Source organism: Rattus norvegicus, chromosome 4 (assembly GCF_036323735.1).
Source record: "Rattus norvegicus strain BN/NHsdMcwi chromosome 4, GRCr8, whole genome shotgun sequence".
NCBI lineage: Eukaryota > Metazoa > Chordata > Mammalia > Rodentia > Muridae > Rattus > Rattus norvegicus.
The window spans coordinates 85,514,631-85,537,771 of NC_086022.1; the positions used below are offsets into that span (position 1 = coordinate 85,514,631).

At 43.8% G+C, this 23,141-nt stretch overlaps 1 protein-coding gene across 3 annotated transcripts in view; it reads left to right on the forward strand.

Annotated features, from left to right (window-relative positions):
- Positions 1-23,141, forward strand: part of Gars1 (glycyl-tRNA synthetase 1) — a 57,938-nt gene that overhangs the window by 29,692 nt on the left and 5,105 nt on the right. For 2 of the 3 annotated variants that reach the window (XM_063285772.1, XM_063285771.1), the window contains 10 exons: positions 1,361-1,502; positions 3,322-3,410; positions 3,855-3,931; positions 4,355-4,500; positions 10,044-10,193; positions 11,612-11,774; positions 14,088-14,252; positions 17,077-17,189; positions 18,350-18,490; positions 22,141-22,226. In XM_063285772.1, the coding sequence (XP_063141842.1) occupies positions 1,361-1,502; positions 3,322-3,410; positions 3,855-3,931; positions 4,355-4,500; positions 10,044-10,193; positions 11,612-11,774; positions 14,088-14,252; positions 17,077-17,189; positions 18,350-18,490; positions 22,141-22,226 (1,272 nt within the window). Of the gene's footprint in view, positions 1-1,360; positions 1,503-3,321; positions 3,411-3,854; positions 3,932-4,354; positions 4,501-10,043; positions 10,194-11,611; positions 11,775-14,087; positions 14,253-17,076; positions 17,190-18,344; positions 18,491-22,140; positions 22,227-23,141 lie in introns of all 3 variants that reach the window. The other variant, NM_001271139.2, reaches the window with a different exon arrangement.

A 23,141-nucleotide genomic window follows, 5' to 3' on the forward strand; every position in this document is an offset into this window, starting at 1 on the left:
CATCTAAAGGTTAATAAATTAAAATGTAATAAGAGAAGAAAACAAACAGATTGAAATGGAATGAAACAAACAGAAAGGAAAATAGCCCAAGAAATGAATATAGACAGACGCGCTCACCCATGCTCAAGAGTCCCATAAGAACACAAAACTGGAAGCTAGAACATGTGCACAGAGGACCATAGGATGGGAAGAAAGAGAAGAAAGGAATCAGAAGGAAAAGCCCTGCCATGACACTATGAGACAAGGAACCTCCAAAGAGACCCCAAGCTCGAGCTCAAGAGAGCATGAGCCCCTTTTCTGTTGGTATCTACCACTGGGCATCCGTCTTGCCCTTACGAGTAGAGTAGTTTGTTTCCCCAGTGAGACTCCCTTGGCGAGAACTATTTCCATTTGCAAGTGGCTTTCAGTTGGAGACAGCTTCTGGGCTAGGGACAGGACACGTGTCCACTTCTACCCCATCTGGTGCAGACCTGTGCAGGCCCTGTGCACGCTGCCTCAGTGTCTGAGTTCATATAGGTGTTGGCTCCTGCTGTGTCTAGAAGGCTGGGTTTCCTTGTGTCCTTCATCCCCTCTGATATTCTTCCTGCCTCTTCAGCAAAGTTCCCTGAGCCCTGGGGGGTGGGGAAAGGCTGAGTGTGTCAAGGTCTCTCACTCCATCTGTGAGTTCTTGGAGTCTTTTCTCTCTTAGTGGGTAGGGATTACAGCTCAGACATTAGCATTTTCTGTGGCTGTGTATGTACTGGTGCATTCTTCCTAAGGCCTGCTAGTGCTCGGGTGTGTAGAACACTATTGTACTGATACCTGGCTACCCCTCCTCACAGACCACTGTCATACACGGGCCTTGGCCTTTTCTCTGTGGACATTGGTTAGGGAAGGTGTTCTTTAGGCAGGAAGATGACACATGATTTTCTGAATGCTGTAAGAAGGGCCTGCTGGTAGGCAGATCCTCAAAGTAGTCAGCCTCTAGTACTTTGTCACTGAATCTTGCCTGGATTTGCTAAGCACATGTTCTACCTCTTAAGGTTTAGATCACAGCCCAAGTACCTAGGTAAATCAGAGAGTATGGTGCTGGCCCTTAGGTCATTGTTCCCTACCTGTTTGGCTGGTTCTGCACATACATTGCAGTCTGCCTTTTCATCCTGTCCCTGTATCAGTGACTTTGTATAGTGTAAGTTGAGGGTATCCTACCCCTCCATGAAATTACAACACAGATGGTGAGTGGAAGGAGCTTTTAGGAGGGAGGTTTCCCTTGGACAGTCAGGTGTAAGTAGTGCTCTTTGGCATGGGGGGCTTGCTCTGTGGGCAACATACGTGTGTCAGAGTAACAGGAAAAGCCCATGTCCGCTTCTCTTCCTCACAGGTGTCAGTGGTTTGTATGACTTTGGGCCAGTGGGATGTGCTTTGAAGAACAATATCATCCAGACCTGGAGGCAGCACTTTATCCAAGAGGAACAGATCCTGGAAATTGACTGCACCATGCTCACCCCCGAGCCAGTTTTAAAGTGAGGCTCTGCTTTGATGGGAGGTCCTTTCAAAGTTAATAGTTAACAAAAACTACGTGTGCTCATTTAGAAAATTAGTGAAAGACAAACAAAAGCAATGTATACCTGCTGCTCACAGATGGCCACGTCATAGCTGCTGTTTGTCCTCTCGTTCTTCTGTATGTCCTGGTGTATCTGAACATGACCAACACATTGTGTGTTTCCATGTAATGTAAGTGAGCATTTACTCATGGAGGTAAATCTGCCAGCAGCATTTTCGGAGCTGTTGGATGTTCCGCAGGTGAAGTATTTGCTGCTGAAGCTGAAACCTTAGATTAATTCACTAGCAGCACATGGTATAAGGGTGACCTGACTCCTGAAGCTTGCCCTCTGACCTTGTCACGTATAACCACACACAGACATACAGTGAATGAATAATTTTAATTTTAAAAAGCATTTCTTGATGACAGCATAGTGTTCTCTTTTACGAATGTAAACATAGTTTAGTTAGTGCGATATCCGGGATTTAAAGTATTTCTGAATTTGTGTTTGGATAGCTCCATTTGTGCCTATACCCTTGGTTATCCCCATGGTGTAAATTGCTAGGCAATTATATAATAATAGGCATTCTCATCTATGCTTTATGTATCAGAGTTTCAGTGCAGAGATGTACATTCAAGATTATTGCAAGTAGGGTAGGGTTTCTGTAACCATGCAAGAGGAAGTCTTACCACTTTGTGTCTCGTCCTTATTACTATTTAATGCTGTGTGGAAAGGGGGCAGTTTTTATTATTAGCCTCTTTGAGGTGCTTTTAATAATCCCAGCCAATTAAGATGAGAGATGCCCTGTCAGTGAGTCTGTAAGATCTGGATACATTCATTAAGCTATTTGTCCCACGTAACTAAATACTAATGTCAGTCAGTGTAGGTGAGGATCTACTGAGCTGTGATTCTTAGCTCATCAAGTTCCTGTTGACTTTGGCCTTGGCTAAGCTTGAATTATCCTGAAATGTTAGACAACCTCAGACAGTTTGTGAATGTGTATAATCTAGCTAATCTCTTTTCCATGGGAGAAAAATACTTGAGAAGGGGATAAGAGAGGAGTTTTCTCAGGGCATGTGTCTGTGTGCCATATGTTGTTACTCTAGATGTAGTTTCCTTCTTGATACGCATAGATCTAAACCTAGGTAAACATATTTGTAGGCATAAAGTTTTTGCAGCCTACCTCTAGCCGACCACCTCACAGAGGTAGTGGGAGAGAGAAGTTATTAGGATGTGGGGGAAGTCTCAGCAGTAGTTCTTTGGGGTGAGCTCCATCTTCTTGGGCAGCGGTTCAGTCCTGTAGCAAACACCAAATGTGACTCAGCAGCTGCAGACCAGTCCTCTATGCAGGCAGAAACAGGCGTGAGCCGGCAGCTATAGGCTAGTCCTTTCAGTGGGTAGCTGTACTTCAATCCTGAAAAACTGCCAGCCTCGCCAGCTGGCCGAAAGCTGCTGTAGGAATGTCAGGAGCAGTTCTTGGGCAAGTTTCTCTCAATGTCGGAGTTAGCACAAGTTGAACTCAACAACGCTGTATAAGGTGAACCAATACATGCCTGTCATTAGCAGAGAATATCGAGGCGGAGCAAACCAAACCAAGGCTCAGTGCTCATCCCCCACGTCTGTGGGTCACATTTATCCTTCACCAAGGGTCCTGTGTTAAACAGTCTTTCCCATGTCTGTGTGCCCAGCAAAGCATCAGTTGACATAACTAACTTTCCAAAGAGCTAGAAGTTTCCATAGGGGGATCTCTTCTAAGATGATATCCTGTGTTCACTTGTGGGTTTACTTGTTCACTTAGGACCTCTGGCCATGTAGACAAATTTGCTGACTTCATGGTGAAGGACGTGAAGAACGGAGAGTGCTTCCGCGCGGACCACCTGTTGAAAGGTAAGCGTCTGCACCTTTCTTGTGCTTGATCAAAACAAGGTTGAACTTACTTCTCAAGGTTTTTCATTTTTTTTTAAGTTGGCTTGTAGTTTTAACATATTCAGATTAAACATACATTTCAAGTTTATGTTACAGAGTCACCTACAAATGAGTTATGTTCAGATAATAATTTTTCTAATCAGCAAGTGATCAAGACATTATTATGGGTTGGGACCGTAGCTCAGTGGTAGACTGCTTGGCATGTTTAGGGTCCTGGGTTTTACCAGCAGCACAAGAGAAAACCTAGGTAACTACCTCAAGACCGCCCACAACCTGTAACTGAGTGAGCAAATGGAAGATAAGGACACTGGCTTCATATTTGTTTTAATTGCCCGACATTGGAACTCAGAATGTGTCCTCCTTTTCCTTGTTGGAAACTGTCACTCACCAGCACTGTTCTTCTAGCTCATTTACAGAAACTGATGTCAGATAAGAAGTGCTCTGCTGAGAAGAAATCAGAGATGGAAAGTGTCTTGGCCCAGGTGAGAACTTGGGAGAGACATCAGAACAACCCGGGTCTGTCAGTAGTTCCACCTAAGCAAAATGCGTTTACAGTTTTTCCATCCTGTCAGTCATTAAGTCCCACGGAGCACACCTTCTGTTTCTTCTGTGCCTTAACTTCTTTTGTTGTGTCCTTAACTTCTTTTCTTCTTGGGTTTTTTAGTCAAATTTTCTGTCTAGCCCAATGACTCTAGACGTCATTGCTTCACGTCTCAGACCTGGAATCAGCCATTTTTCCAAGCAGACCTTGTTCTATATAGTGGAGATTTTTATTGGCCATGTTTGGCTGGTGATCTGCACTTAGTGTGACTGGAGCAGTGATGGGGTGCAGCCACGGGTAGTACTTGATCTTGTGCCTTGCTCTGTAATGTTTGCACTAATTATCTTTTTTATGTGTCTTTCAGCTTGATAACTATGGACAACAAGAACTGGCGGATCTTTTTGTGAACTATAATGTAAAATCTCCCACCACTGGCAATGACCTGTCCCCTCCGGTACCTTTTAACTTAATGTTCCAGACCTTCATTGGGCCTGGAGGAAACATGCCTGGGTATGTATTGCTTTTCACTTGTTTGTTTTCCTAACACACCTATTAAAGTTGCCTGTGACAAAAGGTAGAGCTCAGGGCCAAGGAGGAAGGCTGCATGTTCATACACTAAAGCAGGGTGAGGGTTTGTGTTCGCAAAATGATCCTCAGACCTTCCAGTTAGCTTCACAGGATGGGAGGGGCAGAGAGGCTTTTTTTAAAATGTCATTGTATATAAATTATATTTAGAAATGATTGAATCCATCCATTGCAGTTTATATTCGGTTTCATGTTGTCCCTAAGAATTATTAGTCATGTGTGGCTTTTTAGCACTTAAAAAGATGCCAGTGTCTCTGAGGTTTGAACTTCAGCATTCATTTCACTCTCACTTAAGTAGACATGTCTAGTGGCCCATGAAGCTGGAGGGCATGGGTCTAGCCCATACTCTTAAAAGACAGCCTTTATGCAGGCAGCCGAGCTGAGCGTTTCGTGGCTGTGTAAGTGGGGCTGTCTCCACTCCCTTGACGCTAAAGGGCGCAGCATCACATGTGGTCCCTTTTCTTTTAATGCGACGTGGGCCTATAGAGGAGATGTAGGTGGGCCTGGATTTTGCTCCCCTACGTCTCCTTTTAAAAAATATTTCAGCCTGGCATACAAAGTAATGAGTATCACTGTGGAATTTTCAAACAGATAAAAGTATTTTTCCTTAGGTTAATTCTCTCCACCATGTGGATTCCAGTGACTGAATTCAGGTTCATAGTTGTGGCAGTAAGCATACTTCTAAGGAGCCAACTTCAGGTCATGCTGGCTAGTTTTGTGCCAGCTTGACAAAGCTAGAGTTAACTGAAGAGAGGGAGCCTGGGCTGAGACAACGCCTCCATAAGATTAAGGCATTTTCTTAAGTAGTGATGGATGGGTAGTGTGGACTGCTGAGCCTGGGTTTTATAAGACAGTGGGAGGAGCTAACCACTAAGCAGCATTCCTCCATGGCGTCTCCATCAGCTCCTGCCTCCAGGTTCCTACTCTGTTTAAGTCCCTGTCCTGACTTCAGTGATGCACGGTGCGAAGGAAGAGTAAGGGGGAAAACCCTTTCCCTTCCCAGGTTGCTTCATTCATCATGTTTCACACATGCACATCACGGCTGTAGAGACCCTAACTAGGACACAGGCCATTTTAGGAAACAATCTAATAATTTACGTGTGTTAGTGAAAAGTAGGGATAGCTTATGTGTCTGACCTGAGAGAGGTTAAAGTAATTGTAGTAAAGTAGATCATTTCAGTCTGACATTCAGTCACAGTTAACCTGAGAGCATTTACTTACTTAAAAATGGGAAAGTATAAATCATATAGGACATGCCATAGTTTCATAACACTACTTAGAATATAACCTGTAGCTGAACATGGATTTTAATGAAACCTGGAAAGGGCCATAAAAATGAATAGTTTGTTAGGATGAAAGATAGTAAACTTTAGGGTTTCTTTTTCTTGGTCTTAAACTTGTTTTACTATTTTGAAGTAAGCCTCTGGGAATGCTTTTTAAGTGACTATTTTGCAGAATCTTTTCTGTGAGATTCGAGAGCGGCACTGACTATAGTGCTGTTGTGGTTTGAATGAGTTCTCCCCTTAGCCTTACAGATTTGCATGCTTAGCCCCTAGCTATGAACTGTTGGAAAGCATCCTCGTTGGAGGAAGCTGTTGTTCTGTGGGATTTGAGGTTTCATGTAGATCAGGATGTAGAATTCTCAGCTAGTGCTCCAGCACCATGCCCTCCCGTCACCACACGCCCTACCACGGTTGTCCGCACTCCCTATCACAGTGGTCCGGATGAACCTTCTGAACTAAGCAAGCCACCATTACATGCTTCTCCTGTAATTGTCTTGCTCATAGTGTCTCCTCACAGCAGTAGAGCAGTAACTAAGGCAGCCATATTCGCTTGACTTTATCTTTAAGATAAAGAGAAACATTTGGTGGAAAGTACAATGCAAAGAACAAAGATGTGAGAAAGTGACCTGGTGCGGTTGGTGACTGCACACTGGCTGCTCCTGCAGAGGATCTGGGTTTGGTCACACACACACATGGCAGTTCACAACTATGTGTAATTCTAGTCCTAGGGAACTGGGCGCCCTCTTCTCTCTCTGAAGGCACTGCATATACATGGTACGCATACAGTAGGCAAAACATTCAAGTACATAGAATAAAGTAAATAAATCTTTAAAAAAGAGGAGGTGCACTTAGCCATGGTGGGGGAAAATATCTTAGGGAACTAGGCAGAAGTGAAAAAGAGCTGGAGGAGGCAGGGCCTAGGGGGTCCCTAGTGGGAGGGACCAGCAAGAGAAGGGTAGGGAGAGATAGAGAAGAGGATGGAGGAAAGGGGACAAGTCGGAACGGAGGAGAACAGCGTGCGTATGAAGATGCCGTAATGAAGACCATTATTGTATGTGCCAGCTATGCCTAGGCTTAAGTCTTCTTTCAAAAGAATCTAAACTTGGTGTTTGCCTCCTTGAACTGATTGTTCAGAGGCTTTACCGACTTTCTTAGTTACTTTTCTGTTGCCATAGTAAGAGACCATGAAAAGGGCAACGTTTTGTTAAGTAAGAAAACTTTTTTAATACAATATGTTTCCATCATGTTTCTCTCCTCCCCTGACACCTCTCTCCCAGTTTGTTCTAACCTCCCTGCCACCTAACTTCATGTTCTTACTCTTTCAAAACAGCAATGCACTTTGAAAACCGAAACAAAATCTAATAGGATACTCACACACACACTCACACACACACACTACACCACACATATACACACACACACAGACTCACGTACACACACACACACACACACCACACCACACATATACACACACACACCCACCCACTCACACACACACACACACACTCACGTACACACACACACCCACTCACACACACACACACTCACGTACACACACCCACTCACACACACATACACTCACGTACACACACACACACCCACTCATACACACACACACACACCACACCACACACATACACCCTACTCCCAGGCATGACAGCTTCCCTGGAGTGTGGCTGATATACCTAGTGACACTCCGTTGCAAAAGCTAGTTTTCTTTTTCCCAGTAGGTATCAGTTGCAAATAGCTTCTTGGTTAGGGATGGGACTCAGTGCCCACTTCCCCTTCTCAGTGCTGGGACCCTGTGTGGCCCAAACCTGTACGTACCTTGTGCATGCTACCATGGTCTCTGAGTTCATGTGTGCGTCAGCCCTATTGGCTGTGTGAGATACTGTTTCCTGGGAGTTACCCACCACCTCTGGTTCTTTCAATCTCTCTACCTCCTTTCCCACACAGATCTCTGAGCCATACCAATTAGGTCTGCGTGCTCCAAAGTCTCTCACTGCCCACTGTCGGGTTGTGGTCTCCATGTCAGTCATCTTTCTCTAGTGTGGGCTGAGTGCGCTGACGTTTAGGTGTGGTGTGTGTCACTAGGAGTGATCTAATTTCATCTTCCTTCGCATCATGACAGTATTAAGTCTCCCCTAGGCCCGTGACCTGTGTTATCCCGGCTCCTGGCCACTCGAGCAGTAGCAGGTATTGTTCCATTTCATGAAGTGGGCCTTCAGTCGGATTCTTGACAAGCTGGTTGGTTATCTATACCGACACTTGTACAACCATTGCACTAGCATATCTTGCAGGCAGGCACGCACCTCCAGTACCACGAATGCTAGTTATTTGAGAGGAAGTTTCAATTTCTCCATGTTTGATGATTAAGTAAGTTGTGTCTGCAGCATAGGACCTTACTGTCAGACTGTGATATTTGGTGAAACCCGTGAGTCCCTTTGGCCAATGACTAAATATGGCCCATTCCAGACACTGGTAGCATAAGATGTCTACTTGGGGTATTGTCTCTCCTGTTATATGTTGACTTTTTTTAAAGGAAGTTTCTACAGTAGTAGGTTTCCATATGCCTTTTCAGAAGGCCTTTATTGTTAGTGTCCCTAAAAGATCCTAGATCTTTCACCAGGAAATCTCTACACTTTTAACAAAATAGTACGATACAGTTAGCACACAGAAGTCAATAGCCTTTTTATACAAATAACAAACATGGTGAGAGACCACCAAGGAAGCAGTACCTTTCACAGTAGCGCCTCAAAAACCCAGTCTTGGGATAATTAATCAACCAGGTGAAAGACTTGTATAATAAAAACTTAGAAGACACTGAAGAAAGAAATTGAAATAGATACTAGAAGATGGAAAGATCTCCCATGTTCAAGGATTGATAGGACTAATATTGTAAAATTACCATCCTACCAGAAGCACTACAATTTCAATGCAATCCCTATTAGAAAGGACACATTGATCAGTGGACTCCAATGAAGACCTAGGCACAAGTCCATACACTTTGGACACCTTGACTTTTGACAAACCAAAACCACACACTAGACGAAAGACAGTGTCTTCAATAAACAGTGCTGCTCAAACTGGATGGCTGCATTTTGAAGAATGCAAGTGGGTCCATATTTATCACCCTGCACACAACAACTCCAAATAGATCTCTGACCTGCTACATTTGCACAGTGGAATATTAATGAGCTGCTATGAAAAATGAGCTTTCTGGGCATTAAGGTCAGGCCTTTCATCCCAGTCCTTGGGAGGCAGAGGCAGGTGGATCTCTGGGTTCCGAACAGCCAGGACTATGTAGAGAGACACTGTCTCAACCCCCCCCCCCACACCCCAACCCAAAAAAGAAAAATTTGTAAGTAAATGGATAATGGATGGAATCAGAAAAAAAATATTCTGAGCAAAGTAACCCAGACCCCAAAAGACAGATATTGCATGTTTTCCCTTCTATGTGGATGTTAATTATACACTGTATTCCAAGTAGCCACAGAGGGGTGGGGAAGTAGATTGTAGTGTTTTGGAGAGATAAAGGGGAAACTAGAATGGAAGGGTTAAGTGGGGTGGGAGATGGGAGGGAGAACAGGGCAAGTGAGGGAGTATGGGAGAGACAACCGGCTGAGGCAGCTTATGAAGAGTATACCGCTGCGTAAGGTTTCAGAGGGTTAGCGTCTGACGGTGAAATGACCGCATGGTAGCAGGAGCAGCTTAGAGCTCACATCTCCAACCACAAGAGGCAGAGAGCACTCTGGGAATGACATGAATCCTTTGAAACCTCCAAGTCTACCCCCAATGACAAAGCTCCTCCAAGCAGGCCGTGCTTTTTAATACTTCCCCAAACAGACCCGTCAGCTGGGTACCAAGTGTTCAAACTTGTAGTGAGTGGGTGCCATTCTCATTCAAACCACCATAGTGACACTCAGAGAAGTTGACTTGCAGTAAAGAAATAAGGACAGTTTTGATGGCACTTTGGCCATCCCAAGTTCTTAGTCTGTCCCCGTGGTTCTGTGGGAGTGTTTGCTACTTAGGACAGGATCTCTTCCTTATAAAATCTTTTATTTAGGCCTTAAGCATAACTTTGCTTTGAAAAAGATAGATGTGGTACTTTACTTGAGCACAGACTTTGTTTTATTGGAAAGCACATTTTCTTATTGTAACATACTGGTTTATTTAATTTTATAGATATCTGAGACCAGAAACTGCACAGGGAATTTTCCTAAATTTCAAACGACTTTTGGAATTCAACCAAGGGAAGTTGCCTTTTGCTGCTGCACAGATTGGAAACTCCTTTAGAAATGAGATCTCGCCCCGGTCTGGACTGATCCGAGTCAGGTATTAACTGTTGGCGTTGGGTTGGAGATGGAAACCAACACACTTGTGCTTTAACTTGGTCACAGTTTGTTTCTGTTTTTTCCAAGTGTAACATCTGGTGAAGGTGGCAGTTTTGATTGAGTAGTGATTTATAAAAGAAAGGAAAGAGCGTAGACGATAGCTTATGGTTCAGTTCTCACGTGGTCTGAATTCTTTCACCTTGCTCAACACCTCTGATCATGATGTTAAAGCGCGTGCATTTCTGTCAGTGCTGTGGAGTTACAGGGGAACACTTTGGCAGCACCACTTGGGGTATTCCGGGTAGGACCCTTAATCCATCTTCTCTGCACAGTAAAAGTTGATTCCCCAGTGTAAGTTCTGTGAGGACACAGCACCACATTCACCTGCATTTTCATGTGCACAGACACGTTTTATAGTTGTTGATAGATAATTAAGACTTAATGCCCTGGGACCAAGGAAAAAAGTGCCATTAACGAGTAAAATTAAAAATGCTCTCGGCAGTACATTTCATGTGTTTAGGCCAATCTGTGCAATTTTGTGTTGCTTCTAAAACACCTGTGATAATCATAAGAGTATACCAGTGAGATTGTGTCCATTTTTTAAAAAAGATTTTTGACTCATAAAATTAACTTAAAACACTCTCCCTCCCCCTGTAATAGCTACAAAATTGCAATTCAGAGCAATCTCTTTGGAAAACCATTGCCGTGTGCATATTTATTTTGTCATTATGTGCTGAGCTTGATAGTGGCTTGTTCAGTTCATGCCCAGCGTCCTTTGCAGGGAATAACGCTTTATTTAGAAGCTCTTACTCTGACGAGACCATCCGTTTGGTGCCATTATCAGTCATTTACTTGTTTGGAGCTGTAAAACACAGTCAATCAACCTGCTTTAAAACCTGGAGAACCATTTCAGTTCACTTCTAATTTCCTATTCTTCGAAAAGTAAATGTCTGTGACTTGCTTTGGTCTATATTTATTCAGAGACCTGACGCTCTAAGCAGAATCATTTTGTGTGGATGCCACTATTCAGCGTCTTGTTTCTCTCGTATGTGACTTTTGCTTGTTTTCTATTTTAAAGGATATATCAATCTGCTCTTAAAAATTATTTTTATTTTTAGCTGGTACTCGGGTATAGCTGTATAGAAGGGAGTGTTTGTGAGGAGTTATTATTTCTGTTGTTGGGTTATTTTTGTCATTAGGGATAGCACCCAAGGCCTTGAACATGCTTTCTACCACAAGCTGTATCCTAGACCAGCTACTCCAGAAATCTTTGAGTGATTTTCTTAGGAAGTCAATCCTAAGAGAAGCCTGTGGTTTGGCCCTCTCTCTGGAGGAGTAAGCAGCAGGAAACGGGAGCCTTGGTGACTGACTTAGCTGTACAGTTAGGCATGCAGATTTTTATCTGGTTTTTCCTTCCAGGGAATTCACAATGGCAGAGATCGAGCACTTTGTAGATCCCACTGAGAAAGACCATCCCAAGTTCCCGAGCGTGGCCGACCTCTACCTTTATTTGTACTCTGCCAAAGCCCAGGTCACTGGACAGTCTGCTCGCAAGATGCGTCTGGGAGATGCTGTTGAACAGGTAAGGTTCTGGAAGGAACTGATTTAGATGATGCCCAATCAGCAGCGGAAGGACTTGGTAACTTGGTTGTGCAGTGAGTGATGAAATATTTGACTTTGGCAATATTTTTATTTATTTATTTTACAGCATTGTAGGTCAAGCAAGTGTATGTACGAACTGCATTCTCAGCCCTGACAGTCTTTGTCTTTTGTGGTACTGATGAGCAAGGTCTTGCTGAACAAGTAATCGAGCTCTAAACCATAGTTTCAGTCTCCATACAGTGTTTGTTTATATAGAATATACTTTATGGTTTCAGTATCAAGAGAGAAAATAATCGGAACCAATTCTGGGCCAGGATGTTAACACTGAAGAAAATCTTAGCAAATGCTCGGGGAGGTGGCCCAGCAGGCTCACCTGTGAGTCTCATGAGTTTGATTCCAGGACCCACATGGTGGACGGAGAGGACCAATTCCTGCAACTTGTCCTCTACCCACAAACACAAATTTAAAATAAAAGTCATTGTTGAGCAGAGCACTTAACAGTTGGTCTTAGTTTGAACTGTTTTGTATTTAACTGATCCTACTTTATCAGTCTGCACAACTTTGGAAGACCCAAAATTTTCCCCAGGAAAAGCAAACACTCTGAATCCAAGCCCCGTTGTTTACCCATAGCAGGGGCTTATAGGCCTTGTATGTTTCTGAGTTTCTTTAAATATCTGCCTGGAGAAATGAGTGAGTGAATACTTACCCTCCTTAGCTGCGTCCCAGTAGTGAGTGACTTGCCTGGAGAAGCACTTAGCCTTCTAACTTTAGAACAAGAAGAGGTATCACCCACTTTGCAGAAATAATCTGCTGTGTAAATATCATAACCAAAGCAACGTGGGAGGAAAGAGTTTATTTTGGACACTTATTTATAGGCTATAGTCCATCACTGAGGGGAGCCGGGATAGGAGCTTGAAGCAGAAGCCAATAGAGAAGTGCTACTTTCTGTCTTGCCTCTCTTGGCTTGCTAAGCTACCATTCTTGTACACCTTAGGACTACCTCCCAGGGGTGGCATCACCTGCAGTGGACTGGCCTTCCAATAGGAATTAGCAATCAGCAGGGGTCTCTGTGTCCACCATAGCCAGCAGAGTAACTGTCCTTAGGACATAAGCTGGTTCAGTATGACTCAGTAGCCAGTATTGGTTCAAATTTTGAGAGTTTGACCACAGGCATATTTAAGCACACCACAATTTGAACAAAAAAGAAAGTTTGTTGGTGATGATTAACTCAATCCTATGTGCACAACAAGGCTTAAGACATGACTGACATCTTCCATAAAGATTAACTGAGAAAACGGACTCAAGAAAAAGGTCTGGACAGGATAGTGCTATAGATAGATTGATTGATTAAGAGAAAGAAGCCCAAGATGAGAGTCTGCGAGAGGATCAGGTATGGCCTGGCACACAGATAGCTCAAAGGTTACCCAGCTATTAACCAAGTCTGTTCCCAGCTTTCTGTCTGTTCAGTCTTCTGGGTAGAAAGCGGGTTCTAAAGGTAACCTACCTGTGTGTTTAGTGGTCCTGGCTTCCTTATTGCTTGCTTATCTGTGAGCACAAGGACTTACATGCCTTCTACAGCAATCAGGAAATGCCTGCTCCTGGCCAGTATGGTGGAGGCAGTTCACAGTTGAGATTCTTTCTCAGGGATACCTAGGTTTGTGTCAGGTTGATAAAACTAACCAGTAGACATCCTTGCAGTGATGGGAGATAGGGCTAAATAATTTCTAAGGCCCAGTTCTAAAGTTATAAATCGATATGTACTATATGGAGCAGATGAATTTCAATGGACAAGAATACATTTTTAAAAACAAACAAATCAACCTCAGTATATCTCTTTGGTTTGTTGATTTAAATTAGGCTTGCTTATGACTGGAATTAGGCAGTATATGGATGTAGAGCCAAGTCTATTGGACAGATATGATAGACTCCTTTTGTTTTTATTGTTTTTCAAGGGAAAGTCTCACTAGTCCTGGCTGTCCTGGAACTCACCGAGTGATCAGTCTAGCCTGGAACACGTAGAGATCTGCCTGGTTCTGCCTCCCAGTTGTCGGAACCCAATGTCTTAGATATATTTTGAACAACTTCATTATTAACTTGTTACCTTGATATTTTAAAAATACCAAGATCACCCTGTGGGTGTTTTAAATTGTTCTTCAGTAGGAAGAAAGTTTACTTTGTGTGTTCTGTTTTTAGTAGACTATGAAGTCGGTAGGTACACGGGTAGACAGAGTACTTTAACCTTCAAAAGCATTGATGTGTACCTTTTCTTTCTGCTGTACTTTTATTTGTTCAGGGTGTGATTAACAACTCAGTATTAGGCTATTTTATTGGCCGCATCTACCTCTACCTCACGAAGGTTGGAATATCTCCTGATAAACTCCGCTTCCGACAGCATATGGAGAATGAGATGGCCCATTATGCCTGCGACTGCTGGGATGCTGAGTCCAAAACGTCCTATGTGAGTAGCCTGCAGTGATGCTCACTAGCCAGACAACAGTTGACTTGTGTCTCCTTGTAAAGAGGGGCCACCCTGTGTGTTGGAACACCCCTGGGAGACAGAGATAGCCACTCTAGGTAGGGAGGGAAGGGTGATGGAAGGGTGGTGCAGGTGTGTCTGTGCCAGGGGGGATCGTGCTGTAGCATCCCTCAGTGGAGCTCAGATGGGCTGGCCTCCTGACAGACATCCAGCAGACACTGGCGGTGGTGGCTAAAACCATTTCAGCTTAGTGAACTATTTGGTAGATTTAGGAGATAGATTCTGATCTCTTTCTCTTTGTATTTGGTAAAATTCGGAGATCTCTAGATCACCCCCATCGTGTCCTTCCGTTCCTAGTGTTTAGGAATGAAAAGCAGCAGGGTGTAGCAGACTCTTTCTGTATGTACAAGGGTCCCGGGACACGCCTGAGCAGGGGCCTGAGTGTCCAGCTCTTCTAACTGCATGTTGGAGAGGCATCTTCATGTACACAGACAGAACCTGCTGTAGCTCAGGGTCTTTGTGTTTTTCTTTTATAAAATGACTGATTTTTGTTTTTTTATGCAGTCATCCATGTTCGCACAGGCTGGCATAAGCCATGAGGCTCTTGTCTCAGCTTTCCCAGTGCTAGATTACAAGCAGGTCTCCAACATTCCTGGTTTCCAGATAATTTTTCTGTGGATAACATGCATGTGTAGATGTGTGATAATGTGCATATCTTTAGTCTGGATTTTGGCTTTTTGTTTGTTTGAATCAAGATCTCATGTGACCCACATTATTCTCAAATTACCTATATAGCCAAGGCTAGCCTTAAACCTGTCCTCCTGTTTCTGTCAGTTGCTGGGCTTACAGACTTGCGCTAGCTGTCATCGATGCTGCTTTGAATGTCTTCTTTTTTGCCTTTGTGGACTTAGATAAGAAATACTAAAATCTGTTCTTAGCAAGTTTGTTTGGTCTGTGTACTGCTGTATTGCTTTTCCTGGGAAATCTACAGAAATGCTTATTTACCTCAGAGAGGTCAGAGACAAACTGAAGAGACAGTTCCTTTCAAATTCAGCTTGAGTCACTGAGTTTGTTGGGGTTACCTACCACGAGTGACCTTCAGCTTAATATCAAGAAGCCCCGCTGACAAGTGTAACGGCTGAAGAAAGGAGTTACTGGTGTTCTGTGTGCACCCTGCACACAGTTACACCACCCTCTTTTCCCCTGATGGTGGCTTATGGCTTAGCTAACCCGGGCAGGCGGCTCCTGAGTCTTAGGGATTATGTGAGCTTCCTGGTTATCTGAAGTTCTGGTGCATTTCACGAGCCTCTGCATCTCCTTGCTCCCTCCAGGAGGGCTGCTTGACCTGGAGGAGGAAACAGCCACACTGCCAGGTGGAGAGTAACTAGTTTAAGAGTTCAGATGTTATTACATATCTTTCTACTCTCCTGTTCATATTAAACCAATCAAATACTTGGTGTTTGTGTAATGAGTAATTACTGCCTTTCTCTCTTCCACCCTGTTCTGTGGGTGTGACTTCAAGTAGTTGTTAAGCTCACGGGGTGTCAGTTGAGACTCCGAGCCTGGCCTGCCCACCTTTCGTCCACTGTACTTTCTTATATTCACGTTGTTGCTGTCACAAACCCTGCTCCTTTAAAGCCGTCTTTACACTATCGTATGCGGTCCCCTGCCATCTCTTCTCTCTGAGGATGCTCAAGTGCTAAGAGGCGAGACTCCCAGGCCTTAGGCTGGCAGGGTAGTGGGCTGGGCTGTAGTTCTGACTATCTGACTTCAAGTCTGTGTCGTTGGCCTTCATGCTTTACAGACTTGTTCTTACATAGGGTATCTGTAAGGTCGTGTCTTGGTTTATGCTCTTATAACAAAAGACAACAAATTTCTAGAAGGTAGCAGTCCAGGAACAGAATCTGGTATGCTCTGGTTTGGTTTAGAGCCCTTTACTGGGTTGATGACTGCCATCTTTTCTTCTCCCCTGATGGAAAGAGGGCAGGATAGCTCTCTAATGAGGAGCACTCACCCCATGATTAGAATTCTACTCTCGTGACCTAGCGACTTCCTAAAGGCGCCTCCATATGCTGTCACGTTAGAAGTTAGGATGTCATTGTAGGAGATATGGGTGATACTGGCAGTCAGTCTGTTGCATGTTAATTGGAAACAATTTTTTAAAATTAGATACCTTAGCTATTAAAAGGAAATGGAGCCTGGCACCCCTGACTGAACCTTCACCCACATTTTCTGTGTTTCTTTCTGTTGAGTCAGGTGAACTAACTGAGCACCAGGACTTACAGCCATGCCCAGCCATGCTCAGCCATGCCCAGCCATGCCCAGCCATGCCCAGCCATGCTCAGCCATGCCCAGCCATGCCCAGCCATGCTCAGCCATGCCCAGCCATGCCCAGCCATGCTCAGCCATGCCCAGCCATGCCTAGCCATGCTCAGCCAGCCATTTGAGGGAACGTCATGCAAAGGGAGGAGGAATGTCTGCCACATTTGAGTCCTGGCTACAAATTTGAGCCAAATCTATAAGTTTGGGCCAGATACATAATCAACTTGTAGATTATTCATTTACTGGATAGTAATATGACATTGTAAGCCAGTCTGGAAAATAAAGCTACTTCATATGCAGTGAGAATTCTCTCTGTACTTTAAAGATCTGTTAACTGCCTCATGTATGAAACTATTCTCTTTTTAATAATTTACAAACTCCAATTGGAGATTCTATAGTGCAGTTGTCCCGGAATATTTGGAAGGGTTGTTTATAGCAAGGCCAGTGTGAGTGGTGAGTGAATTTGTTCATTCTGTCTTCCTAGGGCTGGATCGAGATTGTTGGATGTGCTGACCGATCCTGCTATGACCTCTCCTGTCATGCTCGAGCCACCAAAGTCCCGCTGGTGGCTGAGAAGCCCCTGAAAGAGCCCATATCCTTTCTGACTACTCCAGAGTTAAGGCTAACAGTGTGTGAGCCCAGTCTGTCCTTGGTTTTTGGATGAATGGAGTGCTTTGGGGTTGTTTAAACTTGTTGCTTAGTGTCCCTCGTGGCTTCCTTCCTGTCTCTATTTAAGCAATAATGAACATACATTAGACCTTAAAAGACATCTTTCCAACATGTCTTTTTCTGCACATGTACCTGTGTACCCCTAGATATAGGATATCTGGTAAGTGTTGTTCTCATTAAAGCCTAGAGCCATCTTAAGATAGTTTAGCTCACTATCTCTAAATTAGAATAGGAGTTTGCTTCTCTACCTTGTACCGAGATTGTGAGCCAATTCTTAGCATTGACAAGTGACAAAACCAGAGTTTTTTAATTACCTTTATTTATTGTTTGTGATTTGGTGTAGCACCTGTGTGGAGGTCAGAGAACACTTTCCTCTTTTCATCATGTGGGTCCCAGGGATTTAATTCAGTTTATCATCTTGGAAGGAAGCGCCTTGTCCCACTGAACCAATTCACTGGCCAAAGACATTACCAGGAGATTTTATGCTATGGATTGAGATATATTGCAGATTAGAGAGAATCCTTTATTTCACTTTAACCTTAGAAGTCATTTTTTAGAAGTCTTTGTTAATGATATTTATTTATTCTTCATGTGTGGTATGTGTACATATTCATGTGGGGTGTGGGGGTGTGTAGATCTGTGTGGGAACAGATGTCCACATAAAATGTCTTCCTCTATTGCTCTGTACCATGGTTTTTGAGATAAACCCTCACTGAAAATGGAGATCACTGATTTCAGCGAGCCTGATAAGCAGCAGCTTGAGGAGTGCCGCGTCTCTTCTCGCAGTGCTGGAATTGGAGGCATGGATAGCCACACTTGGTTTTCTTGTGGATGCTAAGCATCTGCTCTCAGACCTTCAGGCTTGTGAGGAAGCTCTTTGCTGACTGAGGCACCCCCCAGCTCCTGCTTTCTCCAGTAACGATTGGATTGGTCTGTGCCCGGTTCATCCTGTGAATAGGCAGTCTGGGGGCTAACGCTAGCAGGACTGGGTGGTGGCTTTAAGTTGCTGTGACTCAGTGTTTCTAGGTAATTTTCCAGCATCCTAAAGCTGTGCAGTGTCATGGTTCCTTGACCGTTCCATACAAAACAGTTAACGTTGTACAGTTTGAGCCCAACAAGGGAGCCGTGGGCAAGGCGTACAAGAAAGATGCAAAGCTGGTGCTGGAGTACCTCGGCGCCTGCGATGAGTGCTACATTACCGAGATGGAGCTGCTGCTGAGCGAGAAAGGGTGAGCTTCTCTCGAAGGCTCTGAGAGCAAGGGCAAGATGGCTTGTTCTAGAAGGCTTTTGACAGGAAAGAGCTATCCCTGTCTTAGTTGTATAAAATAACTTAGAATTTCAACATTATATCCTAGAAATATATTTAAACAAATAGGATCTCTTTATTATCTTTACGAACAGGATGCTGGGTTTAATCCCCAACATCTCAGAAGAACAAGCAGCAGCAGGCTCTTTTCTAGTGATTTTCATGGCGGAGACTACTTGTCTGAATTAGATTAGAGGCTAATCTAACTTTTTAATAAGAGGTGTGGAAGACTCTGTAATCATAAACATAAACATAAGGAGTAACAGAGAATAGTCTTAGAAATACAACAACATCCAGCACCAGATAGTGTAGAAGCTATAATAATAGAAAATTGTTTTACTTCTGTAAAAGCAGTATTATGTGAGTTCTGCTGAGGGAAACTAGTTAAGGAAGACCCAGAAACAACAAACATGACTAGTACATACATAAATGTAGTAAGCTAGTTATAAGTGTGTCTCATGTGCTGAATTTAAAAGAAGGGCTGGAGAGCTGGTTCAGCAGAGAAGAGCGCCGGCTCCGGGCCCCGTCTGCCCACACATGGCATGGGTTCCCATGCATCAGTCTGTGAGAAAGAACATGAAGAACGTGAGCTGTCATATGAAGTGGAAGCATAAGCATGACCCCTGACCGGTGCTGCCACCGTTGGGGCAACAGTGGATTAAAGGGTGCAAAGGGATGATTAAGTTTAAGGATGCAGCCTCAGAAGCTATCCATGGACTATCAAAAGTAAGGGGCTTGGGGTGCCATGGAACAGTGCCACACAGGTAAGCACATGTGTGGTAGTCACGGTGATAGGAGGAAACATCTGGTGATATGGCAGGAGGAAACAGTGTCAGATTTAAGAGCAGAACCCAGGCAGGCTGAAGACAAATCACGAAATGGCACATAAAACTCAAATTGCTAAAAAACCTGTATAAAGAGAAAAATCTTTAAAGCAGCCAGTGGGGAAGGAAGAGTCGTTATGTAAAAGACAAGAAAGATAGTAGTAATTTAGAGTTCTTGTCAAAATGATAGAAGCCAGAACACTGGGTTAGGGCCTTTATTTGTCTAGAGCCATAAGTACAAACATGCTACCCTCGGCAATACTGTCCATCAAAGCCAAGCTCCATGAAGTGTGGGGTGCAGAGCCGTAAACACGAGAAGTGCACGCTGAGTGTGAATCATGTTGTAAAGTCTTTAGAGAGACAGCAGGCCAAGCGAGCCCTGAGTGGATGACTCCGTGGATCAGGTGCAAGCATGAGGATGTGCATTTCCATCCCCGTCCCCCATGTACACGCTGGGCTGGTGCAGTGCATCTGTAACCCCAGTACTACTGATTTCAGGGGCTCTAGGAGGGCATTCCACACAGCCACTGACCTTCATATACACCCCCACGGACAATCCTGCATGTGCAGGCCAAACTGTTTAAGGCAAAATCCTTGTTACGGACTTTATGCATGGAAATAAAATGCATATGAAAGTAAGAGTCAGTGACTGGAAGAGCACTATGATAAAGAGATGGGGTGATAGCATGCAGGGAGGCACAGGCTAACGTGCAGAACTGTCACCTGCGCAGAGCACACGCCAGGCACAAACAGCCAGAACAGCATCCCTAGAAGATTGGAAAAGAGGAAAACAAGCAAAGAACAGATAGAAAATAACATTGAGGAGGGAGACTTGTACTTAATGTCAGTGGTTAGCAGGAAATAAATGACATAAGTGCTGGAATGGCAGCCACTGACTCTTAGTTTGTGTGCTTCACAAATTCCAGATCTGATTAAATGTGATTTGCACCAAACCTATTTCAGTAGTAATACAGAAATGGGTTTAAAAGTAAAAGGGAGGGGTTGGGGATTTAGCTCAGTGGTAGAGCGTTTGCCTAGCAAGCGCAAGGCCCTGAGTTCGGTCCCCAGCTCCAAAAAAAAAAAAGTAAAAGAATATTTCCTACCATAATATATTTATATATTATATATTAACATATATATATATATATTATGTACATATGCCAAAAGTTGGAGTAGCTATTTTAGTATCAAAGTAAACTGCAGGAAATGGGAATTAGGTGACCAGGGGGCAGTTCATAATGATGAAGGTAGCTGCCCAGGAGGTCATGTCATTCCTGCATAGTACACAACTGAAAACCAGAACTTAAGATCCACAGACGACGAAACCAGAGACAGTTAGGTGACTTCAGTTACTGTGGATTTCTATTGTCGGTAAATCAGCAGACTGGGCAGCAGACAGACACAACAAGAATTACAAGACACAGACCGAGTCTTGCCATGTGTAGAGCCAGAGCCGTTGTTAAGATGAACTAGAACACTGTTGTTCCTCCCTCTTTTTTTTGCTTTTTCAGGGAGGTGGTTTTAAATAACAACAAAAATATTCAAATGAGACAAAACAAAACAAAAAAATATACACGAGACCACATAGGGCCAGCAAACCCTGAAGTACTTTGTGACTTCTCTTTCACTGAAAGGTTGCCTCTCAAGCCTGTCATAGACAGTGGTTAGATGGGAGCCTAGGAAAGACACTTGCTGGTAATGGAAAGCAGACTATTGTCATTGAGGCACAGGGACACAGAGGAGAGGGACAGCTGTAGTGTGTGTGTGTGTGTGTGTGTGTATGTGTGTGTGTGTGTGTGTGTGTGTGTGTGTGTGTGTGTGTGTGTGTGTGTGTGTGTGTGTGTACACCATTTGCTAATGACTCATGACTACCAGACTGTTTGCCAGGTTTAATCTCAAGCAGTCACTCTCTTCTTGCTCATGTTAACTGTTCTAAGTGTGCTTCCTACTGTACAATTAGACACTCTTAGAGTACATGACACTATGCACAACCCAAACTTCAAACCAGTAGTTACTATAAGAGGTGAGTAGAAACCATCCAGATGAGGCAGGAGATATGCCCTGAACACACCTGCAAAATGTAATGGTTACAAGTAGCCCTTACACATCTTCGAGACAACCACATGGGGGCTCTGTTCCTAGTCCTGCTGCCATCAGGCTGGAGAAATGCAAACTGGCCTTACAACAGAGAAAATAGCTGGGATGTGGGCCCTGCCGAGGGCCCTTGGTAACTGGTTCCTGGTCTCCAGACACGGATGTGTGCAGCCCTGGTGAGGACGTGCTGTGCTCACATAGCACATAGTCAGGGAACTGTTAGTGATGTTGATTTAGTTGGTTTTGGGTTTGTATTTGCTGGGGTAGTGTGTAGAACAGTGGGCACTTTAACTGCAGAGCTGTTTTGGACAAATGTGATTACTCTTAGATGGTTGCTTTTGGGTTTTTTTTTTTTTTTTTTTTTTTTTTTTTTGTGTTTTCCTTTTATGTTGTTCACTTCAAGGTCAGAGGACTTTGCCGTTAAATCACTAGAGGAGTTGTATGAAATGAGCCACACTTTTGAGGTCCTCTCTGGGTACACAGTTTGTGCCAGGGTATGGGGATACTTACTCTGTTGGTTGTTTTATGAATTGTCACCTGGAGAGAAGACAGATGGTGTTAGCACTTAAAATGAGGGAAGAGCGGCTCGGCACCCGGTGCAGGGTGTGTGTTCTAAGTACTGTTTAATGTGTTTTGTCTTTTCTTCTGTTTGTAGGGAATTCACTATTGAAACTGAAGGAAAAACATTTCAGTTAACAAAAGACATGGTCAGTGTGAAGAGATTCCAGAAAACACTACACGGTAATTTCTTAGAACAATAAAAAAACAAAAACAAGCCATTGTTTCAAACTTTAAAAAACATAGAAGATTTGTGACATTAATTTTACATAAATTTTGGAGAGAGAAGTAGTTTGCTGGGTATGGGAAACTTTGGCATTTTCTCTTTAAAGATGCTTGTGCTCATATTAAACATTAAAGGCGCCCTTGTATTTCCTGCAGCCTGAGGTAGTAGATGAAATCTCTGAGGACATTCCTGCTTTCAGGAAAAGTACTTTTACTTGGGGCGTTTTCTTCCCCCTACTCTACATTGTTGGGGTTCTGGTCAGGTAGATTTTGAATTAGGCAGTGTACATTTCAGAGCACACGTGACAACTGCTTGGCTTTGAGTCGAGGTTCTTGGAAGCTGCTGAAAGCTATAGGCTATGAATGGGTCAGCTGGCCCAGCAGCCAGCACAGGCAGGGCAGAGCAGGGGCACTTGTGTACCGGCAGCTGCTCCCAAGCCCCTGGCTGCCATTACTCAGATGAGACTGCAAAGGTTGGAGAGAGAAAGCACCTTGATTATCTTTTTAAAACGCATTATTTTCCCTCTGTGGTACTCAAGGATTGAGCTAGGCCACATTCATGCTAGGTAGACAAGGATCCTAAGCCACGTTTTACTCTTTCCTCCCCCCTTCCTCCTCCTCTCCCTCCTCTCCCTCCTCTCCCTCCTCTCTCTCCTCTCTCTCCTCCTCCTTTCCCTTTCTGTTGGTACTGGTGCATGAATCTGTCAGCATAGTTGATTGTACTGATGGTCTGATGGGGTGCTCAGCCACATGATGTATGTATCTTAATGATGATGAGGGAGGGAGGGACTGTAATGCAAACACATTTTACATTAAGGGAAGCACTTTTATTGCAAGTGTGTAATAACAATGACTCCTTTATCATAGACAAAA